This window comes from Agelaius tricolor, unplaced genomic scaffold (genome assembly GCF_023055355.1).
Source record: "Agelaius tricolor isolate 1412-34295 unplaced genomic scaffold, bAgeTri1.0.p SCAF_43, whole genome shotgun sequence".
In the NCBI taxonomy this organism is placed as follows: domain Eukaryota; kingdom Metazoa; phylum Chordata; class Aves; order Passeriformes; family Icteridae; genus Agelaius; species Agelaius tricolor.
In genome coordinates, this window is record NW_027269303.1 from 2,468,240 (window position 1) to 2,493,168 (window position 24,929).

General features: G+C 52.4%; 2 protein-coding genes across 2 annotated transcripts in view; both read right to left on the reverse strand.

Moving 5' to 3' along the window:
* The window catches only part of LOC139604076 (uncharacterized), a 1,261,625-nt gene that overhangs the window by 952,209 nt on the left and 284,487 nt on the right, over positions 1–24,929 (reverse strand).
* On the reverse strand, positions 16,920–18,190 carry LOC139603996 (olfactory receptor 14J1-like). Its single transcript, XM_071454996.1, has one exon. It carries the CDS (start codon positions 18,173–18,175, stop codon positions 17,243–17,245), a length of 933 nt encoding a protein of 310 aa, XP_071311097.1. The 5' UTR covers positions 18,176–18,190; the 3' UTR covers positions 16,920–17,242.

The window sequence follows — 24,929 nt, forward strand, 5'->3', positions numbered from 1 at the left end:
TCCACACTGGGGAATGGCCCTATAAGTGTGGGGAGTGTGGGAAGGGCTTCAGCTGCAGCTCTGCCCTCATCATCCACCAACGCATCCACACTGCGGAGAGGCCCTACGAGTGTCCCCAGTGTCAGAAGAGGTTTCAGACCAGCTCCAGTCTCCACCTGCATGAGCGAATTCACTCAGAGGAGAGGCCCTTCCACTGCCCTGACTGTGGGAAGGGCTTCAAGAAGAAGTCCCACCTCATCAGGCACCAGCGCATCCACACTGGGGAGAGGCCCTACGAGTGTCCTGAGTGTCAGAAGAGGTTTCCCACCAGCTTCCAGCTCCTCCAACACCAGCGGATTCACTCAGAGGAGAGACCCTTCCTCTGCCCAGACTGCGGAAAGGGCTTCAAGCACAACTCCACCCTCATCACCCACCGGCGCATCCACACTGGGGAGAGGCCCTACGAGTGTCCCCAGTGTGGGAAGAGCTTCACCCAGAGCTCTAGCTTGACCAGACACCAACGGAGTCACCGGTAAGGAAAGGCTTGCCAATGCCCTGATTGCAGGAACAGCTTCATGCACCACTCCAATTTCAACCCCCATGGGAGAACCCACATTGGAAAGAGCCCTGGTGATCCATGTTCCCTGTGATCCATGCTGGGAAGACACCTGTACCTTTTCCTGCCCTTTGCCAATGACCTGATGTGGCATTGAAAAACATGATGGTCTGGCCATGGCCCTGTCATTACATTCAGTCCCACTACAGATCATTGCCTGGGACAGGAAAGGGACTCTCTCTCTCTCTCTGAGGAGAAGGGTGTCCTTTCCAGACAGGAAATATTGTAGCCAGGCAGACCCTGTGAGTTGTGTCGTAGTTTGCCCTGTAAACAGTTTTATTTATCCCTTCTGTTATCAATATTGTTTCTGTTCCTGTTTGTTCTTTATCTCATTCCTGTTCCCAATAAATTGTTCTTATCCCAGCCTGGGATCTTTGCCTTTTGTGCTTTCCATGGGAGGCAGGAGGGCAGCGAGGGCAGCGCGGTTTTAGCGGGAGCAGGAAATTGGGGAATCCCATTGCTGAAGCCCTGCCCATGGAAACCGAGCATCCCAGCTGGTGCCAACCCTGGTGGCCATGGCAGCAGCCTTGGGAGCGGGTCCCTGGCTGGGGCTGTGGGAACCTCTTCCCTCTGGTGCCCAGGGACAGGAGTGGAGGGAGCGGCTGCAGCTGAGTCGGGGCAGGCTCAGGTTGGATGTCAGGAAAAGGTTTTTGGCCAGAGGCTGCTGGGGCCCTGGCCAGGCTCCCCAGGTCCAGGGCTCTCTGAGCTGCAGCAGCGTTTGGCCAGCGCTGCCAGGCCCAGGCTGGCATTGTTGGGGTGTCCTGTGCAGGGCCAGCAGTTGGACTGGAGGATCCTGATGGGTCCCTCCCAGCTCAGCCCATTCTGTGCTCCTAGGAGCCCATCAGCCTGGGGATGGGGCTGCCAATGGTTGCCATGGCAACGGGCTCTGGCTGCAGGCCTGAGCTGGTGTCCATGGCAACCACCCCTGGCATGGGGTCTCCATGGAGCTGCCAAGGGACTGAGCATAGCAACAGGGGCCTGGTGATGGTTGCCATGGAAACTGACCATAGCAACAGGGGGCTGGGGATGGTTGCCTGCTGAGGATCAGATTTTTCACAGGTCCCCAGAGGGGTTCCATGGGGACTTTCCAAGAGTCTCCAGGCTGTTCTATAGCTGGAATGTCACACGCAGACAGAGGGGCTCCATGGACACCTCCCAGGTGTTTCTGGGATGGTAAAGAGCCCTGTGGTCAGAGGCAGTCACAGCCATTCCATGGTGACATCCCAGGGCACCTTGGGCTGCAAAGGCACCCATCTGTCACAGGCACTCATGGGGGCTCCACGGTGACATCCCAGGAGTCCCCAGGCTGCCAAAGAGCCGGGATGGCCCAGACACTCTCAGGGGTTCCTGTCATGGCCACAGTGGGAGCTTCAGGCAAAAGCTTTATTTCTTTATTGGAGAAACTCCTTCTGAGTCATGAGGTGGAGAAATGACACCCAGCAGCCACCGTGGATCCTCAAACCCCTTCAGGGCCCCTAGACTCTTAAAGTTCCTTCTAAGAGAGGAGACTGGGAGCAGCTGGATCCAATCCCAGCCCCAGAGTTGGTTTCTACCCAAAGGTGTAGAAGATTGGACAGATTGGATTGAACTTTAACCCAATATGTCCCACAGGATTATTGATGGAATACCAGGTAAATTATATATATATATGTCTCTGATTGATTCTGATTTTGATCAGACAGAAACATCTTAACCAGAATTATTTGCTCCAAGTTCAGGAGCTATAACAAATACTACAATATCGTGCTCTAGGAAGCAATTTTGAAGTCACCAGGGCCTTGCTGGAGTTGTTGGAGGCCATTGCAGGCAGAGCCTCCTGCTCCAGCAGGAACTGCCTTTCCTGTGCCATCAGCAGGGCAGGTTCCGCTGCAGGAAAAGCCCCAGGCCAGCCCCAGCACAGGGAAGGCCTCGGGCACAAGGGCAGAGTGCCATGCTGGGAGCTGTGCCAGGGAGAGCCTGAGGCACCAAAGGCACCTTGGCAGCAGCAGCTGCTTGCAGGCCTCGGCCAGAAGCCTCCCTTGGCAGCCCGGCCTGGTGGCCACCACTGCAGAGCTGCTGCCTCAGGGCTCATTCCTGGCTGGCCTCTGAAAAGCCACTTCTGCTCCAGAAGCCTGACTGGGAAGCCATTGGCCCCAGCACCTTGGGGACAAGATATCAATGACAAAACTCTTCATGCCAGCAGAGCCAAGGCAGGGGCCAGAGGAAAGGGGAGAGCCAGGCCCAGGGGACAGGGCTGCCATGGTGATGGCTGTGAGGTCACTGCCCCTGCAGCAGCCTGGCTGCCCTCAGCAGATATTCTGGCCAGAAGCGTTGTGAGGGCACCCAGCACATCAGAGAACCCACACTACAGGAATTCTGTCCTTGGGGAGGGCAGGGGGTTTCACTGGGTCAGGTTGCACAAAGCTCCTGCTCTTGGACAATTCCTGCGATGGGGCATTCTCTTCTCTGGAAAAACAGTTGCAGTTTCATATCACTCTCATAATTGTATAATATATCCTCTTCTAACAAATGTAAATCCACCCTCATTCAGTTTAGAGATATTGACCCTTGTTCTGTCACTGCAGGATTTGGGAGAAAATAACTTTGATCACTATTTTTCCATTTTCACAGACCTTGGAGAGGACCCAAAAATCTCCCAAGATGGGCTTTGGAGGCCTCATCATAAAACCAGCAGGGAGCGTCTGCAGGCTCTGGGGTCAGTGGTGTGGAGACTGAGGACAGAACAGGAATAGCCTGGGAAGGATTACAGAGTGGTTTCAGAGAGGCTGGAGGTTTTCTTCCTAGTGGGAATGAGCCTGAAGAAAACATAATAGCACCAAGGGCAGCTGGGGAGGCCCAGAGTGGACACCAGGAGAAAGGAATTTCCCTGCCAGGGCAGGGCTGTGGTGCAGCACGTCCCCCAGCAGGAGCCTGGAGCAGCCCAAGGCTTTGTGTGGGCAGGCAGAGGCAGGCAGGAGGCAGAGCTGTCAGCAAAGGAAGGGGCCAGCCAGGTGGGGCAGCCGGGGGATGCCCACAGCCTGCAGGGACAGAGGCGCAGGTTTGCTCAGCACCAGAGACACCTTTGCCTTGCTTGTCCCCAGCTGTCATCACTGCCACCAGTGTTCTGCTCTACCTGGAACCTGGGGACACTTTCTCACTCCTGTCCCTCAGAAGGATCTATTTAAATTATGAGAAACTTCAGTGTTTCAATCCTACTTTGAGTAGGGTCATTACAGTCCTTGTGCTGTGTCTGTGCTGCTGAGCTGGGCCGGGCTCCTGGCCCAGAGGCAGCTCCTGGCAAGGGCAGCAGAGCTGCAGAGAGACAGCTCTGGCCAGGACCAGCTCCTGTGCACAGCCCAACAGGGCTGGGGATCTGCCAGGGCCCCTCAGGGACACCAGCAGGGCACAGACAGAGCTCCCAGGGGCTCAGCACTGGCAGGGGCTGTGGCATGTCCCAGAGGGGGCTGTGTCCCAGCAGCTCCTCTGGGGCTGTGTCATGGAGGCACAGAGCAGCTGTGATGTCAGCAAGGGGCTGTGTGGCAGCACAGAGTGGGCTGTGTGAGGTCACAGATTGGGCTATGACATCACAGAGTTCTTTGTGTGAGGTCATTGAGCAGCTACAGCATCATAGAGGGAACTGTGTGACATCACAGAGCAGGCTGTGATATCTTGGCATGGCTGTATGACATCATGGCATGGCTGTATGACATCATAGAGCTGGCTTTGTGGTCAAAGTGTCTGCTGTGACTTTACAGAGTGGCAGTATGACATCACAGAGAGGGTTTTGTGGCATCACTTAGGGGATTGTGACATCACACAGCTGTCTGTGACATCACAGTGTGAGGCCATAGAGCAGACTCTGCCATCATAGAGTGTGGATCAGTGACATCAGAGAGGGGGTTGTGACATCACCGGGTGGCTGTGTAATATCATAGAGCAGGCTGTGAGATCACAGAGACTTCTTTGACATCACAGAGCATCTGTATGACATCATAGGCTGACATTTCATAGTTGGCTGTGTGACATCACAGGGCAGCTGTGTGACATCACAGAAGACTGTGTGACATCATATGAGGCAATGTGACATCACAGGGGAAATTTGACATCACAGGGGCTGTGTGGTGTCACTGGGGAGGTCACTCTGCCCCGGCCCCCCTCACAGTTCCCCCCAGAGCAGTCCAACCCTGCTCGTGCACAGCGGGGTCCCCTGTCCCCCCGGGTCCCCCCGCCCCCAGCGCCGCAGCCTCCCCCAGAGGATGTTCCACGAGATCGACCCCAGAGCCTGACACGGGGACGGGGGGCCGGGGCCCTGGGGGTGGCACAGGGGGACAGGGACCCCCCGGCAGCGTCCCCGTGTCCCCCAGGGCCAGAGCCTGGGCCAGGGCTCCTTCACCCTGGTACCAACGAGGCCTTGAGAGTGCTGAAAAAATCCCCAGCAAGGGATCAGCAAAAACCAGATTTAATATTAAGGGACAGCAGCACCAAGTTCCTTGGCAAGAGACACTCTGCTCCTGACTGGACACTTCAGGCACACCAAGGAAACAAAGCAACAACAAAACCAAACCAAATCCAGGCAAGGAAAACCGAAGTGAGCTGAGAACTGTCCCTGTGTGTGAGTGTGTGACACAAGGACAGTGAGGGCAAGGATGAAAGGAATACGGCCCCAAAGCTTAAGAGAGTTCAAACTTAACAGGACTTAACTTTTACCTTAACCTTAACTGATACCTTCAATTTCACAATTTAGCAAAAAACAACATTTAGCAGGATTTATCTAATTTATAACCTATGACTTTGCAATTTAACAGAGGATTAACATTTAACAGTATTTAACTTAGCTTATAACTTATATTAAACATAACAACTTAGGAAAAAAACAACTCTTAGCAGTGTTTAACTTCACTTAGACCTTGTGACTTAACCTTACCTACAGGCAATGTAGGTAAGGTTAAGTCATCCTGGCCACACTTGGCACCAACAGCTTTCTTTTTCAGATTGAGAACAGGGATGTTGTGACACTGAGGGAACGAAACCAGTTCCCAGGGCTGCTCCTACAGAAAGCAGGAGCTGGTTGGGCAGCAGCAGTGCCTGGGGCAGACAGTGTTTGGGATGAGCTGCAGAGGAGCTGAGCCCAGGGGCTGTTGGCCAAGGCCGAGCCCCAAGGAGCATTTCTCAGCTGGCAGGGCGGGCTGAGAAGGGGAGGGGGGAATGCAGCAGCACAGGGCCCACGGAACCAAGGGACCATTGTGACACTGTGGGGCTGAATGGAATCCTTGGGACCATTGTGACACTGCCGGGCCTTATGAAACCTTGGGGCCACTGTGACATTGTGGAACCCAATCGGAAGAAGGGTCTATTGTGACACTGCTGCATCCCATGGAATCAAAGCACCATTATGACACTGCCCCATGGGTCCAAGGAGCCCTTGTGACACTATGGGGCGCCATAAAACCAAAAGAACATGGAACAGGTCTGGCTGGTTTGGCCTCTCAGGGACGACCTGACTAGTCCAGCTGACCTTGGAATGTTGAAGGTCTCTTCTCATCTCCTGCTGAAGCACTGGGGTTCCATGCTTTCCTTCCCAATGGAAAAGAACTGTCCTTCTCCGCCAGGCACCCATGGCCAGAATTGGGATTTCGCCTCCAAATTTCCTTATATCCAGTGATTGTTCCCGTAGGAGTATTGCCAGGACAAGTCTGGCTGGCAGTGGTTTCACAAGGGACACCTCATCCGTCCCTTAAACCCTGGGGAAGGCTCCATGCTTTCCTTCCTATGGAAAAGAACTGTCCTGCTTCTCCAGGCATCCATGGCCAAGACTCGGTTCCACCTTCCCTAAATCCAACGACTGCTCCCAGACAAAATCTGCCATTAATGACAAGTCTGCCAGACCTTGGCCTAGTGAGGCTCTCACCTGCCTTCCAAACACTGGGGCTCTGTGCATTCCTTCCTATAGGAAAGAACTGTTATCCTCCAGGCACCCATAAGCAGAATTTGGATTGCAGCTCCAACATTCCCTGTTGTGACAGACTGGAGGAGATTGTCGGCTCAAAACATTTCATGTGTGGGGGAGGAAGGGGCAGATCCAGCCTTGCCCTGCCCTGGAAGCCCAGCCCTGCCCTGCCCTGGAACCCCAATCCCCCCAGAGCCTCTATCCCAGCCCAGCAGTGGCTGCCAGTCCCTGGCACAGCACAGGCAATGCTCCACAGCCACCTCTGCAGTCCCAGCCCAGCTCCTGAGGGACCAAATGAGCCCAAGCCCCACCTGGGGGAAGGGCCCAGAGAGACCAAGGGGTATTGAAGGCTGACCACAAGGCAAGCACACATCTTGACCCTGCATTCTCTTGGAATTTCCATCTGAACACTGCTGGAATGCAGGAGTTGGTAGCTGTGTGTGTGTGCTTCTCTGTATCTTTTTTGTCTTTCTCTCTTTCTGCGTCTTCTTCTGTTTCTGTGCTCCTGTAAATTTTAATTAACATCAAATTGAACAGGCTTAGAGTTTGTGAAGATGAATGGGCCAAGTCAATGCTTTGAAAAGTGTTTTATGTTGATTGAATGTCTGTCGAAGTTTGACATGAGAAGAATTGTAAAAAGTAATACAAAACTTTTTGTGTAACTGACCGTCTGTTAAACCACTGAGATACTGAACTCGCCTCTGTTAAACACATATGTTAATTATGAAAAAACCCAGGAATCTCCTCTTTCTTTTCCAGTCCACAAAAAAGTAGCGGCCCTGGCCCCAGCCCCGCATCCAAACCAAACCAAACCAAACCAAACCAAACCAAACCAAACCAAACCAAACCAAACCAAACCAAGCAACCCTGCTATCGGCTGAGCCCCTTCCCCCCTCCCCAGGCTGCCCCCCACCCCCATCAGCCCCATTCTGACCAAACCAAACCCCAACAACTCCCAAAAAGAAAAATAAAAGAGGCTACAAAACCCCAACCAGAACAAAGCCAGCCACAGCTATTAAAATCTTACCATCAAGTCCCCTCCCTCTACACAACTAAAACCAGAAACCCCTAAAACTTACAACCCATACAAAATAACCCTACAACTAAAATTAAACAAAATCCCCACAAAAATGAACCATAAAACCAATCCTAACACAACCCAACCATAACTTCCACCACAAGTTACTGGCAGGTCAGGTGCTAACCCTTTCAATACTTCAATCCTCCCTCAAGTAAAAGGAAATAACAATATACAAACATAAAAAAAATTATAAAACCATCAAAGTCAGTAAAGAAGACATGAAATCCCAAATTAAAAAAAGGAAAAAAGTACATTAATCTTAAAAATAAAATCCTCTTATAAACTATAAAGAAAAAACTCTTGTTTATAACACATAAAATTATAAAAAAATAAAAATATTCAAATTATTATCAAACAAAAAACCTGCATACAAAAAAACCCAAATGTTAGCATAACTGTAATTTCAATAAAAGTTTAAACAGGAAAAGAAAAAAACATAATCCAGTATCCCCAAGAGAAGATCTCTATTCCCAGAGATAAAAATAATTTCAAAAGTAAATAATAAAAGCTTTTACCTTTAAATGACTCATCTTTAAAACAATACCCCATAAGTTGACATCGCCCATCAACAAGCTGTAGAAAAGCTTATGGCAATAAAAACAACTTAACAATACCAAAGTTCCACAGAACTGATATCCATGACAAAATTAAGAACCACAAAAAAACTATTTTTTCCTTTTGAAAAAAAATCTCCATAACCTTAACAAGAAAAACTTCTCTCCCTAAGTAAAATAAAAAAAGACTATTCTAGAAATAGTAACCTAACTAGAAATTGAATTTTTACTTTCTTTATATTGTCAGTAAAAAGAAAAAGTTGTACAGAAAAATAAAGTGTTCGAAAGAATTTAATTCTTACTCCTTTTTTCTTTCTTAATTTAATTTTAATAAAAATTTCTTTATACACTTTTAAAATTTTAAGCCCACTTTACCTTTCTCGTAATCCAATCTCACAACAAAATAAATACATAAATAATTAACCAACACTAAAACCCACCATACTCATCAAATCGTTAGTTAAGAAATCTCAAGATTAGAAAAATCTTAAATTAACAAACCAAAACCACTACAATGTCATAACAAAACTTTTGCCAAAGTTTCCCTGATTTTCTAAAGTTCCCAGTAAAGGCTGTTTTATTGTTTTGAGCTCCTGAGAATCCCTTGTTGGTATTTCTCCAGGGAGTCCAACTCAGAGTACACAAACAATTGTAATTCCTTTTAAATGTCTCCTTGAGAGAGTTGTTTGGGGAATGGGGGTCAGGGCTTGTCTGTGCTGCTGGCCCAGCCCAGGCAGGGCTTTCCCAGCCACATTCCACACTCCATTGCCCAGCTGGAGCCACTGGTGCCTCTGAGTTGTGCTGCCCCAGCCCCAGGGACGCTCTCCTTGTCTGCCCATTCCCCCACGGTCTCTGGGCAGGGATGGCCTCACTGGGGGCTGCTGACATCCTCAGCAACTTGGAGGCTGCTGCTGAATTTCACTGCTCCGGAGGCTTGTTCAGCCTTCAGCTCTTCAGTGCAGGAATTCAGTGTCCCAGGGCTCATGAACATTCAGAACACCTGAACAAGCCAAACCTCTGGGAATAAATTAAGTGTTCAAATATTTTGTGGTTAATTTGACAGAATTCAGTAGTGTGTTCAAAGTGAATGCATTATATTTAAAAAGACAGTGAGAAAAGATTTTTTAGGTCCTGTTTAGGATTTTTTCCTATTCATAAATCGATATGTGCAATCTCCAATTGACACTGAATCCAAGTACCTCCTCATGCAGTGTGAATAGATATGAAAATCAAGACCCTTCATGGCTGACAATCAATCAGACTTTGTCCCTACCCCCAGCCCACCATTTCCCCCATCCAAGCCCTGGCACTCAGAGCAGCCTTGTGCAAATCTGAGCTCCCTCCAGCCCAGGCTGCACCTGCAGCTTTCAGCTCCTTGGCTCCCACTCCCACCTGCTTTCCTTGCAGAAGGAGCTGCTCGAGACACAGAGGGATGTTCATTTCTTGTCAGCCAACAAATCCAAGGGAAGGCACAGCTCCATCAAATGCCAGTCATTCCTCTGCTGGATATTAAATCCACTTTGCACAGCAGACAGTCTCAGAGCAATGGAAAATACCTTCTGTGCCCAGCACAGATCCCAAGGTACCCCCAAACCCTCCCGGCCCCGATTCTGCCCAGATTTGCTCTTTGCACACACGAGTCACACACTGAAATCAGGAGCCCCTTCCATGCCCAGAGGAAGGAAAAGAGAGAAAGGGGATGAAGAGCTCTCCTGTGCAGAGCCAAGGTCCAAGTGCAGCCCCTGCAGTGGGAACCACAACTCATCAGGTTTGTGTCCTTTGGGCTCAGGGCCTGGTGACACTCAGAGGCACAGAAAGGTTTCTTGCCAACAAACACAAGCTGAACATTTGAACAGTTTAATAACCATCACAGCTCTTCTCTCAGCTGCTCTCTGTGATGTCCCAGCAGCTTCTGACATGTCCACCATCCCCAAGGGATTTCTTACAGGAACAGTTTTAGACAGAGACATAAGCAAAGGTAATTCTGTGATACATATAAACACAATTAGGATGTTTATATGTAATGTGGACTTGTATATGTAATATCTGAAGTTCAAATATATACCACTAATGTGGTATATATTTGAACTTCAGAAAGACTGTCCACTAGCTGAAGCTCAAAGCATGAAACCAGTCATTTCAGAGGAACTTGAATGACCACAGAGCATCTGGATGAGAAAATCTGGGAGTGATGGAAAGGACATAGATCCAGTTGCTCTAAATGAAGATATATTCTTAGACATGGACATTTAAAAAGGAGAGCAAGAAACACATGAAGCAGGTGGGGTCATTAAATATTAGAGTGAATGTCAGTGGCAAAGGTAGAGGGGAAGATGAGTATTTCTTCCCTTGCCATCAGTAGAAGGATCCAGTAGATCCAGGAAATTGCTGTATCTGCTAGGAAAATAATGCCATTTCTTAAAAGTACTCAAGTGACCCAGATAATAAAGATTTGCTTGTATATTATGAAACTAACAGGTATTGAAACCTGTGCCCCTTTCCAGGAAGACATCAGCTGTGTGCCCATGAACAGGCAGTGCCACTTGTGCCCTGAGGTGCCCAGCTGGGATTGGATCTCTCCCAGAGCACCTGAGGCAGAGCAAAGCACCTTGCAAGCTGCAGGTCCCTGACAGCCCCGCAGGGCTCCTGTGCCATCAACATCTGCTCTGCTCCAGTCTGAAACAGGGCCCAGCATGGTGCCGGGATCATCAGAGAGCTGAGGTGTGTGCTGGAATTCAATGGCCTCCCCATCCCGCAGCAGCCCTGCATTTCCCTGCTGCAGCCTTGGTCTCCAGCCCAGCCATGGAGGCTCTTTGGGCTCTGGAGTGTTGCTGCAGCCCCCAAGGGCAGCTGAGCTCTGCCTTTGGCACAGTCAGGCCTGGCCAGCGCAGGCCATGCTCAGCAATTGCTTGTGTGTGCCTGGCCTTGCTGTCAGCTCCAGCAGCGGCTGCGTGGCCCCTTTGTGGCCCTGTGCTGGCCCAGCCATGGTGGCCCAGCCCCTGTGCAGGCCCAGCCCAGGCCAGGAGCATTGCGGCTGGGAACGGCCCCTGTGCCGTGGTGCCCACAGCAGCCTTGGGGCTCTGTGCCCCATGGCCTCCCTGCTGGGCAGCCTCTGCCAGCTCCTGCAGAGCCCCTGGCACCTGTGGGGCTGCACAGACAGCCCTGCCCCGGGCTCTGCCGGCCTCTGGGCCAGCAGAGAGGCAGCCAGGGCTGGCCATGGCCGGGAACAGGCCCTGAGCCCCCCAGGAGGATGGAGCTGGGCCACAGCCAAACTCAGCCCAGGCCAAAGCTGGGCTCAGCAGCCAGGGCTGCCAAGGACTGGGCACAGAGGCTGGCGCTGACAAATGTCCTGGGCCCTCTCCCTGCTCTGTCCCTGCCACCAAGGGCACAGAGCAGCCTCCTCTCTGGGCCACTTGCCTGTTTGCAATGCCTTGCACAGGCGCTGGCCCTGCCCCACAAGGCCTGGCCTGAGTCCTGCCCCTGCACGCTCAGCCAGGCTGAGATGGACACTGATGGTTTCTGGGCCAGGCTCTCTGAGCCCAGCCCAGCTCCCTGCAAGCTCTGCCAGCTGCCCTGAGCTCTGGGCAGCACCAAGGGCCTCTCTGAGCCCAGCCCAGCCCAGCCGGCTCTGCCCCCACAGCTCTGCTCAGGCCAGGCTGCTCTGGGCACTGGCCCCACGGCCTCAGCCCCTGCCAAGGGCACAGCAGCAGCTGCAGCTGCCACAGGACTCAGCCCCAGCCATGGGGGAAGGTGCTTGGCCAAGGCCAAAGGAGGCTCCCTGGCTGCCCTGCTCCCCTCGGCCTGAGGTGCTGAGAGCTCTGCAGCCCCTGCTGCCATCCCATCTGCCCAGGGCAGCACAAGAGCCCCGGCCTTGGGGGCCTCAAGAGCTGCTCCTGCTCCAGGCCCAGGGCCCATGCCAAAGCTGGGACAGCAGCCACAAAGCTGTGCCCATTTCTGTTCATTGCTGCTCTGATGGGGATGGATCCTCAGCCACTTGGAGGTTGCTGATGAATTTTATTACTCCAGAGGCCACTTTCTTCTTGAGCTCTTCAGTTGAGGAATTCAGTGACAAACGCTCAAAAACATTTGTTCAAAACCCCCAAACAAGAAAAGCCCATGGGAATAATTGAAGTTTTCAATTCTTCTCTAGTTACAAAGACATATTTCAGAATTGTATTCAAAGTGAATATACTATATTGAAAACAATGCAGAGAGAATTGTTTTCCCCGTTTAAGTTTTCTTTTCCTGTTTATAGATAGATATCAGCAATGTCCACTTGATAGTGACCGCCAGCACCTCCTAATGCAATTTCAACTGATTTGAAAATCAAGACCCTTCATGGCAGACAATCACACTTTGTCCCTACCCACACCCCACCACTTCCCTCATCCAACCCCTGGCACTCAGAGCAGCTGAGGAATGGAGTCACATCCAGGGGTGTCCCCAGGACTCAGGATTTGGGCTAGGTCAGTGAAATCTCTTTATTGCTGATCTGGACGAGGCCATTGAGGGCACCCTCAGTCAGTTCCCAGGTGAGCCCAAGCTGGGTGGGAGTGTGGCTGTGCTGGAGGGCAGGAAGCTCTGAGGAGGGATCTGGACAGGCTGGAGCCATGGGCCCAGGACAATTGGATGAGGTTCACCAAGGCCAGGGGCCAGACCGTGGCCTGGGCTCACAACCACCCCAAATCCCTGGCCATGCCCTGCCCCTGATCCCCACAGCCTGTTCTGTTTCCTTCATGCCTGCATTGCCAGGGACTTTCTGGGACAAGGGAGCTCTGCTCTGGCTATGGAGGGACGTCCAAGTGCCACCACTGGAGTGGGAACCAGAACTCATCAGGTTTGTGTCCTTTGGGGGTCAGGAACTGGTGAGACTCAGAGGCACAGAAAGCTTCTCCTCATGGCCAACAGACCACAGTTGAAGAAGACACAATTTAATAACAATCTCACTCTTCCCTGAGCCATGTGCAAAGTCCCAGCATTGTCTGATGTGTCCTCCATCCACATTTCCATTAAACATTAATTTCACACAAATGTGGTTCTGTGACAGATAAAAACACAATTAAGTTCTTCTATCAGGATGCTCCTCCTGGAATGGGGGCAAAACAGCTCCAACAATTCCTGATTTGCAAAGCTGTCAGTGGTGGATGGAGAAGGGAGGTCAGGCTGCTTTTGGTGTTGAGGAAATGCTGAAACCAGCCTGACTTATTTCATCTCCTCCTGTCCTGGCTGATCTCCCCTCTTTCCCCTTCCACCCATTGGCTTTTGTCTCCCACCAGGCCCCCGGTGAAGAGCCTGGCTCTGTGTTCTCCATCCCCTCCTCGCTGGCACTGCCAGGCTGGGATGAGGAGCCCCTCAGCCTTCCCTGCTCCGGGCTGGACAAGCCCAGCTCCCTCAGTCTCTGCTCACAGCCCAGGGGCTTCAGCCCCACCTTGGAGGCCCTTCCCAGACCCTGCTCCAGCTGCCAGACATCTTTCCTGCCCTGGGCAACCCAAACAAGGCCACAGTGACCTGGATAATCCCCGTCCTTGATGTCCTGGTCACACAGCCCTGGCCCCTTGTCCCCATGTCAGGCTCTGGGGTGGATCCTGTGGAACATCCTTTGGTGGAGGCTGTGGCTCCAGGTGGCCGGGGGGATCCCGGGGGACAGGGACCCCGCTGGGCATGGACAGCATTGGACTTGTTGGGAGAAACTGTGAGGGGGAGCTGGGGCCGAGTGACCAACCCAGTGACCTGACACAGCCCTGCTGGGATGGCACACAGCCCCTCTGGGATGTCACACAGCCCTGCTGGGATGTCACAGCCTGCTCTGTGATGGCACAGCTCCTTCTCTAATGTCACACAGCTGGTCTCTGATGTCACGGCTCTGTGATGTCATAGTCTGCTCTGTGATGTCAGACCTCTGGCTAATGATGTCACAGAGGCAGTCTATTATGTCATAGCTTCTCTGTGATCTCACATTACCCACTCTCTGATGTCATAGCCCACTCTGTCCCCTCATGTTACCAGATGATCAATTGCCTACACCAGGTGAGCTGACACCTGAAGCTTGTTCTCCACATCCCCAGGCCTATGGAAACCCCACAAGGCCCATTGTGTGAGAAGGGGAACTGGAAGTTCAGCAGCCTCAGGGTCCTGCCAGCTCAGCCAGGCCCACTGGAACATTGGGGTTTTCAAGTTTTCAATATTCTGGGTAAGAAAGAGAGGCAGTAACAAAACTTCTACTGGAATTAGGAAGGGCAGACTGGCCTGTTCAGAATGCAGATTTGGGGAGTACCAAATTGGGTACTGATTTTTTTAAGGGAAAGAGCCCTTAAAAACAAAGAGGGCTGGGAAGGATGAATCCATTTCAAGAAAGTAATCTTAAGGGGGAAAGAGCTGCCTGTCCCAGTGTGGCAAAAGATGAGCTGGTGAGGAAAATGACTGGCCTGGCAGGGCAGGGAGCTTTGGTGGGAAGTCAAGGGGAAAATGGACTGACAACTCAGGAAGTGTTAAAGGATGTCATTAGGTTATGCAGAAAGAAAAGTTGAGAGTTGAAAACTCAATCAGAACTTAACCTATCAGCTTCTGTAAAAAAATAAAAATGTTTTTAAAAAAAAAATTTATAGCAAAAGGAGGGAGAAGGAGAACCTCTACTCTTCATTGGATGCAGTGGGTAATACAGTAACTAAAGATAAAGAAAAGGATGAGCTACTTAACACCTTTTTTGTCTCAATTTTCAATATTAGGACAGGCTGTCCTCAGGACAAGTGTTCTCCTGAGCTGGTAGATGGGCACAGGGAGCAGAGAAGCCCCCTAGAATCCAGGAGGAAGCAGCTGGGGACCTGCTGAGCCACTCAGATGCTCACAGGTGTATGGGATCAGATGGGATCCATCCCAGGGGGATGAGGGAGCTGTGGATGAGCTCCCCAAGCTGCTCTCCATCATTTACCATCAGTCCTGGTGCAGCAGGGAGGGCCCAGAGCACTGGAGGTGCCAGTGTGAGCCCATCTCCAGGAAGGGCTGGAAGGAGGAGCTGGGGAACTCCAGGCCTGTCAGCCTGACCTGGGTGCCCGGCAAGGTTATGGAACAGATCACCTTGAGTGCCATCACAGGGCACCCACAGGATGGCCCAGGGATCAGAGCCAGCCAGCGTGGATTTAGGGCTGGCAGGTCCTGCCTGACCAAGCTGGTCTCCTTTTATGCCCAGGTGACCCACCTGTGGATGGGGGAAAGGCTGTGGATGCTGTGTGCCTGGACTCCAGCAGAGCCTTTGACTCTGTCTCTGACAGCATTCCCTGGAAAAGCTGCAGCCCACGGCTTGGGCAGGTTCCCTCCTGGCTGGGAGATTTAAGAGCTGGCTGGAGGCTGGGCCCAGAGAGTGGTGGGGATGGTGCTGCACCCAGCTGGTGTCCAGGCACTGGTGCTGTCCCCAGGGATCTGTGCTGGGCCCAGTCCTGTTTAATATCTTCACTGATGGTCTGGGTGAGGGGATTGAGTGCAGCATTCACAAATTGCAGATGGCACCAAGCTGGGTGTGAGTGTGGATCTGCTGGAGGGCAGGACAAGAAGACCCAGCCTTAAGCTGCACCAGGGGAGGCTCAGGCTGGACAATAGGAAGGAGTTCTTCACAGAAAGGGTGAGTGGGAACTGGAATGGGCTGGCCAGGGGGGAGGTGGCAGAGTCACTGTCCCTCTCCAGTGGCACTCAGTGGCATGGTCTGGGTGACAAGGCAGTATTAGGGCATAGGTTGGACTTGATGATCCCAAAGGTCTTTTCCAGCCTATTTGATTCTGTCATTCTCTGATGATTGGGACACTCTGGGGCCATTGTGACACTGCAGGGCCTTGTGGAGCTAAGAGGACCATGGTGACACCATGCAGCCCCACAGAACCAGGGGTCCATGGTGGTGCTGTGGGGCCAAATGGACCCAGGGAGTGCCCCGTGACACTCTGGGCCCTCGTGGAACCACAGCGGCCGTTGTGACACTGCAGGGCCTCGTGTAACCAAGGGGTTTCACCATTTTGACACTGCAAAACCAAGGAGACCATTGGGAGACTGCAGGGCCCAGTGGAACCAAGGGGCTGTTCTGACACTGCGGGGCCTCATGGAACCAAGGGGACATTGTGACACTGCAGGATCCTGTGTAACCAAGGGGCCACTGTCACACGATGGGGCCTCAAGGGATCTGGAAGAACGTTGTGACACTGTGTGGCCTTGTGGAAACAAGGAGTCCATTGTGACACTGAGGGGACTTGTGGAACCACAGAGACGATGGTGACAGTGTGGGACCTCATGTGGCCATGGGGCCATTGTTATACCCTGGGGCCCCATGGAACCAAGGGGACCATTGTCACATTTTGAGGCCCCATGGAACCAAGGAGACCAGTGTGACAGTGCAGGGCCTGGTGTGACCAAGAGGCCATTGTGACACTGAGGGGCCCCATGGAACCAAGGACATCTTCGCAAATGTCACCAAGCTGGGTGTGAGTGTTGATCTGCTGGAGGGTCGGAGGGCTCTGCACAGTGACGTGGACAGGCTGGATCCAGGGGATGAATCCAACAAGGTGAGGTTTAACAAATCCAAGTGCCAGGCCCTGATATTTGGCCCCAGTGCTACAGGCTGGGGACAGAGTGGCTGGAGAGCAGCCAGGCAGAAAGGGACCTGCAGGGACTGATGGACAGCAGGCTGGACATGAGGCAGCAGTGTGCCCAGGTGGGCAAGAAGGCCAATGGCTCCTGGCCTGGATCAGGAATGGTGTGGCCAGCAGGAGCAGAGCTGCTGTGCCAGCACTGATCTGCCCCCAGCTCTGCACACAGACCTTGCTGCTGCAGCTCCAGAGAAGGCAACAAAAGGGCATCTCTGCAGAAAACTCTGCTGGGAGATCCTTTAGTTCATTTAAAGCCACCAAGAGCACAACCCCTCATTGACACAGTCTGTGGCCACAGGATAGGTGGAGAGAAACAAAATGAGAAATGGCACAAACAATGACATTTATTTGTAGATGATATGAAAAAAGTAAAAAAAAGAAAAAGAACTTCCAAAATGAAACCAACAAGTATGAAAGATGAATTTTATTAGAAGTGATATGCAGAAATTGGCCAGCAGTTTAATGTCCCTGAAACCATCCAGTCATCAGTCTCCTCACTGCAGCCTTGAGCTCCTGGTTCCTCAGGCTGTAGATGAGGGGGTTCAGGGCTGGAGGCACCACCGAGTACAGAACTGAGACTGACAGATCCAGGGATGGCGAGGACATGGAGGGGGACTTCAGGTGAGCAAAGATAATAGTGCTGATGAACAGAGAGACCACGGCCAGGTGAGGGAGGCAGGTAGAAAAGGCTTTGTGCCGTCCCTGCTCAGAGGGGATCCTCAGCACAGCCCTGAAGATCTGCACATAGGAGAAAACAATGAACATGAAACAACTAAGTGCTAAACAGGCACTAACACCAAGAAGCCCCAGTTCCCTGAGTTGGGATTTGGAGCAGGAGAGCTTGAGGATCTGTGGAATTTCACAGAAGAACTGGCCCAGGGCATTGCCATGGCACAGGGGCAGGGAAAATGTATTGGCTGTGTGCAGCAGTGAATAGAGAAAGGCACTGGCCCAGGCAGCTGCTGCCATGTGGGCACAAGCTCTGCTGCCCAGGAGGATCCCATAGTGCAGGGGTTTGCAGATGGACACGTAGCGGTCGTAGCACATGATGGTCAGCAGATAAAACTCTGCTCCAATGAAGAACATAAAGAAAAAGAGCTGAGCAGCACATCCTGAGTAGGAGATGTTGCTGGTGTCCCAGAGGGAATTGTGCATGGCTTTGGGGACAGTGGTGCAGATGGAGCCCAGGTCAGCGAGGGCCAGGTTGAGCAGGAAGAAGAACATGGGCGTGTGCAGGTGGTGGCCGCAGGCTACGGCGGTGATGATGAGGCCGTTGCCCAGGAGGGCAGCCAGGGAGATGCCCAGCAAGAGGCAGAAGTGCAGGAGCTGCAGCTGCCGCGTGTCTGCCAATGCCAGCAGGAGGAAGTGCCTGATGCAGCTGCTGTTGGACATTTGCTGGGGCTGAACATGGGCACCTGTTCATGGAGAAAAGGACAATGACAAGTCAGGAGAGGCTGCTTTGGGCCAAACCTGGCCCATTCCCTGCAGACTGCCCCAGTGGGACTCACCCAGCCTTGTTCCTGCTCTGGGAAAACCTTCACCCAGGTCCCTGCCTGAGCTCCAGTTGTGCTGGCTGAGTGTGCCAGGAGCAGCCAGGCCTGTGTGTGGGGGCTCTCAAGGAGCCATCCCTGCCCCACTGCCCTGGGTTTGTGGCCATGGGGCAGAGAAACAAGGCTGGATATCCAGGATTTGTCAGGGGAATCACTCCTAATGCAGAAAGTCTTGGTAGCATCTGCACTCCTAAAGGAAAGTTCTAAAGGAAATAGATGGCATGAGTTGGTTTTAGGAATTGTTTTCCTACCCACATATCATTCCTGGCTCTCTGAGGTCACAAATCCCCAGCATTTCTGCTGCACTCAGAGTTTGCCACTGAGAGATGGGAGAGGCAAAGGATTCCCCGTGGCTCAGGGAAGGTGAGGGGCTGGATGGGCTTGTTCCCAGCTGCCCTGGCTTTGCACCTTTGGCTGCAATCAGAGCAGAATCACACTCCCGGGTCACCCTGGGATAAACCAGACCCTGCCCAGAGCAGAGGGATCCCTGAGTGTCTCAACCTCTCTCAAGGTCTCTGGGCAAGGTCTCAGCACCCCCTTGTGCCAAGGACACTCACGGCTCCCTGGGCAAACCCAGCAGCATTTCCTCAGCTGTGGCAGCTCTGCCCCTCCCTGTGGGACATTCAGGGAACTCCCAGAGGCTCTGGCACAGATTTGCACCCAGGAGGGCAGCTCAGAGCCTGGCAGGGCACAGCAAGGAGATCCCTGGCTGTGCCCATGATGGGATCTCAGGGAGGGGGCTCAGCTCATTCCCCTTTGCCATGGACTGCTTTGCCCACAGCCCCACAGGTGCCAGGGAAGCTTGGACACCCCATTCCCATGGACAGCCCTGCCTGGCAGGAATGCCAAGGGCAGTGCCTGACTCAGCTGCTGCAGATGCCAGAGCCTCCCTGAGAGCAGCAGATAACAGTGCCAATGTCAGGGCAGGGCAGAACCAAGAGCAGATGTTGTGGTGCTGTGCCTGAGAGGGCAGGGCAGAGACAGCCGGGCACTCAGGACAGTGTTCCCGTGCCCAGCTGTGCCCGGCACCTCCCACACACCAACAGTGCCCTCCTGCCCCAGCCCTGCTCTCTTCAGCCCCCTCTCCTTCCCTGAGCATCTCCCTGGGCCTGGACATTCCCTCCTGAGAGGAGCCTTGTCCCTGCCAGCGCTCACAGAGCCCATGCCAGCCTGTGTGCCCTGGCTGGGGCCCTACAGAAACCTGCCTGTGTGCAGGGCCCTGGCTGGGGCAGGCTCTGTGTGCAGCTGGGCAAGGGCAGCTCAGGAGAGCCCTGCTGGGCCCTGCAAAGGTGCTGCTGCTGTGCAGGGCTGAGGAGTGGCTGAGGGCCCTTTGGGAGGCTCCCAGCAGAGACACTGACCACCCAAAGTTACAGTTCTGGACTCTCTGTAAATGTTCAGACATTCCTTTGATGATCCTGTCTGTCCCTTTCAACTCAGAATGTTCTGTATCTGATTACAATTCCTGTTCTGCTTCTCTCATCCCCTTGTTGTCTATAATCAAACGAGAAAAAAATAAAAACCCTTGCAACAGTGTTAGAACAGTAAAGTAAAAACCAGACATAAAATGGAAGCTTCCAGGTGTCCCAGTGGGGATGGGGCACACCCAGCCCCTGATTTCAGCAATTTATTAAGGTTGATTAATTAGGATATTGAACAGGAACATCCAATAGGAGATTCACTTACCCCAGTTACACATCCCTGGCTCAATCCATTGGAGTAGGTCCAAGGGCTTCTTTGCCTTCACTTTTTGTTGTGACTGCTCACATTCTGGTCAATAAAAAAGATGTTTTTGTAGGTTCTCTTCCTGATAATAGGACTATTTGATAATAAGACTGATAATAAGACAGTATTTCAGGAATGTATTTAGACAATCAGCTTATTTTTCTAAAATCTAAGAGAAAGGTTAGGAAACGTACTAGTGTTAATTAAGGATTATAATTATATAAGTATATAATAGTAGTTTAATATAGTTAATTAAATATTTAGTAGTGTTAAGTAAGGATAGTAGATTTACAACTATATAGTACTGATTTACAAAGCTATGAATTATATCAAAAATGTATAAAAATCAATAATCTTTTTGCCATCACCCCAACTTTCCCATCCTTCTCCGAGTAGGAAATTGAAATCACTCCCAGGAAAGCTCCTGATCTTTCCAGCAATCCCAGGCTCACCTTCTTTGGGAAGTGCCCTCCGGAGCAGTGCCCAGGCTGGTCTGGAGCTGGGAGCAGCCCTGCCCCACCCAGCCCCTCTCAGCAGCAGCCCCTGCCCTGCTCAGGGCGGCTCCTTCCCCCCAGAGCTTCTCCCCAGCGCTGGGAGCAGCTGCCAGGGCTGGCTGAGAGCTGTCCCTGGCAGGCAGCAGAGTCCCTGCCCCAGCACAGCGCCCTGGGCTGCAGGACCCTGCTCTGCAGGACAGCCCTGGGCACCCCTGGCTGCTCTGCACAAGAGACAAGCAGAGAATGTACTCACAGGCTCTGCAGGCATTGGCGTGTTCCAGCTGCAGGAGATGGCTCCAGGAGCTGCAGCTGCACTGTCCTGCAGCCAGAGGTTCCTGTGCCAAGGGCTGGCAGTGATTGTGCCCCAGGCACTTCTCAGCCCCTTCCCAGCCCTGACTGATTGAAGCTCTCTGTGCCTCTGGGCTGTGCCCGCGCTGGCTGCAGGCAGTGCCCCAGCCCTGCTGGGCTGGCACAAGAGCTGCTCATCCAGAGAAATGTGCTTTTGAAGCTCTTCTTGGTGACCAGGAGCTGCCTCTGTGCCAGGAGCCCAGCCCAGCTCAGCAGCACAGACACAGCACAAGGACTTTAATCAGCCTCTGGGCCTTTGTGCTCAGGCCCTGGACATCAGTCCCTGAGAGGGAGCTGAAGAAACCTCTGCAGAACTCCAAGGCAGAATCCAACTCCAAAGTTCCTTGGACTTTTAATGGGTCCCAGAGAGGGACACGACTGAGCAAGTGTCCCCAGGCCCCAGGCAGAGCAGAGAACTGCAGGCAGTGATGACAGGTGGGGACAAAGAGAAGCCAAGTCTTGGTGCCCTGGGGCACAGCAGGGTCTGTGCCAGCAAGGGCTGGGAGGAGACACCTTGTCCTGAGGCCCTGGGGCCTCCTGGCACAGCCCCAGCCAGGCTGGGCACTGTCAGCCCCTTGTGCTGCCCTCAGCATCCCCCCCTAGCCCACATCCCAGTGGCCTCAAGGATCTGCTGCAAGGAGTCCCTGGGGAGCCTTGCTCAGCAATGGCCCTGGGGGCTCCTTCATGCTCCCTGCAGGGGCTGCAGGTTTTTCAAAGGACTTTGGCTTTGGCTTTTGCCTTGGAGTCTCTGAGAGCTTTGTGCAATCATGGCCTCCAATTATCTGCTGTAATTAGTCCCTGGAGAGGCTTTGTCAGTAACAACACTCAGTGGGGCTCATTAATGCTTCAAGGTGCTTCAGTTTTTTATGCTACTTGGTGTTTCCCTTTGATACAGATTCTATGAGAAAGATTGTGCAGTCACAGCCTCCAATTATCTGCTGCAATTAGTCCCTGGGGAGGCTTTGTCAGTAAGGAGACTCAGTGGGGTCATTAATGCTTCAAGGTACTCAGTTATTTTAAGGTATTTTTTGTTTCCCTTTCATACAAACTCTATGGGAGGTTTGTGCAATCATGGCCCCAATTATCTGCTTTAATGAGTCCCTTGAGAACTTTGTACTGACACTCAGTGGAGCTCATTAATACTTTGAGATACTCAAGGTTCTTGAGGTACTTTGGATTTTCCTTTCCACACTGAGACTCTGAGAGGTTTTTGTGCCATCCTGGCCTCCAATTCTCTCCTCCAAGGAGTCCATGAGGAGCCCGTGTTGGGGATGGACCTCAGTGGAACCCATTCATACTCTGAGACACTTTGGAGTTTTCTTGTGACTTTGACTTCTGGAAAGGTTTGTGCAATCTCCACTCAGGCCCTGAGGTTCAAGGGCTCAGCTCCAAAGGCACCACAGGGCTCATTAGGATCAAGCAAGTCCTGACAAACCATGGCTCTGCCTTGATTTCCCTCTGCTCTAGTGCAGTTCACCAGGAAGGTTTCTGTAGTGGTTTTGGTGCACCAATATGAGATTTCTCAGCCAATGCATCAGTGTTGTGGGTTCACTGTTGGCTAATTACCAGTGCAGTCATTAGAATATACTTACTCATTTCCTGCTGTGTGGCAGGATTAGGATAAAGGCAAAGTAGGCTTAAAACTTTAGAAGGTTATAAAGAAAAGTTTATTAATAGTAACTAAAAGAAACAGTAGTAAGAAACTGAAGAAAACTTACCTCTACCTACAACCTTTTCTTACTTACTGAGAACGTAAGGGGCCAAACTTGATTTTGCAGTCAGTTTACCACATCTAGAATGGTCTATCTTCAGTTCCCTTAGGGAGAGGAGTCTGTCTTTCATGCTATGGAGACTTCTCCATAAGAAAACAGTTCTCTCATGGCTCTTAATTTCCGCGAACAGCAGCCACCTAGAAAATCTGCAATAGTGAAGTCACTCCCATTTTTTCACAGCTTTTCCCACAGCTGTGTTTATGGGCAATGTCAACTTATGTGTTATTAGTTTAAAGATGAGCTGTTGAAGAGCAGAGGTTCTCTTCTGAAATCTGTTTCTGAAATCATCTTCATCTCTGGGAACAGAGGTCTTCTCTCACTGAGGGCACAGGATCTCATCACTCTGCTCTCTTTCAATGTTCATACTTCTAATGGGATCACAGCTACCCCAACATTTGCCTACTTTAGCACTGAGACCATTGCTGAACAAGCCATCTCCCCATACTTTTCAATGGATTATGGAAAAAGAGAGTCTGATGTATCAATTCCATCCTTCTCCATTGCTTTACAAGAGGATTTCAGCCCCAAGATCAAGGCATCTCCTCATCCCTTCCATCTGGGACCCAACTATCTCTTCACTGACCTCGGTGTCTTCATGTTGCTCCTCTCTGTGCCTGCAGTTTGTCCTTTTCTCTCACTGGAGGGAGGATGGAAGCACTGAAAGAGTTCATATCTCACCCGGGGCCTGCAGATGGTTCCGTGCCCCCGGCCGGGCTCGGTGCTTGCGGCCGGAGCTGTTTTACGATGGAGGTTTCTGCAGCGGCTGCGCTGGGGCTGTGTCAGGATGGGCCGCGCTGGGGCAGGGCCAGGATCTCAGCAGCCAGGCCAGAGCACAGCAGCAGCACGGCCGGGGGCCGATGGCTTCTCCTGCCCCTGCCCGGGGCTTGCGGCTGAAGCCCAAGGGTGGCAGAATCTTGGCCGAGCCGGCCCGGCCCGGGGCTGCTCCTGGGGCCCGGCGGATCCTGGCTGGGCCCGGGCTGGCGGCGGGGCAGGGCTCAGCAGGGCCCAGATGTTCCCAACTGCAGCCATGGCCCGGCCCGGCCTCGGCCCCGCGGCCTCCCCTGCCCTGCCCGGCAGCCGATGGGGCCTGGCAGGGTCCCTGGGAAGGGGCCCGGCCCCACGGCAGGAGCCGCCCGGCCCGGCCTGGCTGAGACGGGGCCGGGTCAGCCTTGTTACCTCTGTGCCAGCCAGAAGGGAAAGAGACCCTCCCAGGCTTTCTCATCTTTAACATGTGTCTTCACAGAGGCGTGTACAGTTTCCTTAGTGGTTTAACAGATTGTCAGTTCTCAAAGCTAATTACTGATTGGGTTTTTGTCAGACATGGAAGAAAACTGCTAGCAACTTCTTTTAGGACATCACTTCCATGATGCCAAACCCTCACAACAGCAAAGAGCACAGAGCTCCTTTGTCCATATGTAGTGCTCGTGTGCCCGAGGTTTCAAAATACCTCCCTGGGAGATCTCTGGGCCCTCCCCAAGGTGTTTTCAAATGAAAACATTCAGCTCAGTGTCTAAGAAAATCACCAGAGGAGAGGGCCAGCCTGACCTGTCTGTCCTTGCTACTTTTGTCTGGGATCAGTCCTTGGACATACAGAATTGAGAGGCCAAGTTCTAATTTTGGCCATGGACCCTGGACATGAAGGTTGGTTCTTTTCCATAGGAAGGAAGGAACAGAGTCCCAGTGTTTCAGGGGCAGATGAGAAATGGCCACCAGAGGCCAAGGCCAGCCAGAGCAAGCAGGATTTTTTTCTGAGTGATATCCTTGCATATAGGAATTGTTTTAGGGAGAGTTCCAATTTTGGCAATGGGCATCTGAAAAGGGGGAGGGTTCTTTCCCAGAGCAAGAAAAGCACGGAGCCCCAGTCTTCCAGGAGCTGATGAGAGGCAGCCCTTGATATTGCAACATCAGCCAGACCTCTCAGGGGACCCCTGGGAGGCCAAACCAGCCAGGCCTGTTCCATGTTCCCTCGGTTCCATGGGGCCCCACAGTGTCCCAATGGTCCCTCACTTCCCTGAGGCCCTGAGGTGCCATAATGCCCCCTTGGTGACACCAGGCCCTGAAGGGTCCCGATGGTCTCCATGGTTCCATCAGGCCCCACAGAGCCAGAATGGTCTCTGGGTTCCATGAAGCCCCGCGGTGTCACCATGGCCCCTTGGTTCCATGGGCTCCAGTGGTGCCACAAGGATCCCCTTGGTTCCATGAGGTTCCCACAGTGTCCCAGTGATCTCCATGGGAAGGGAAGGACCCAGACCCAGTGTTG

Excerpts from the sequence above, each read along its gene's own strand:
- LOC139603996 (XM_071454996.1), bottom strand. The coding sequence starts at position 18,175 with ATGTCCAACAGCAGCTGCATCAGGCACTTCCTCCTGCTGGCATTGGCA.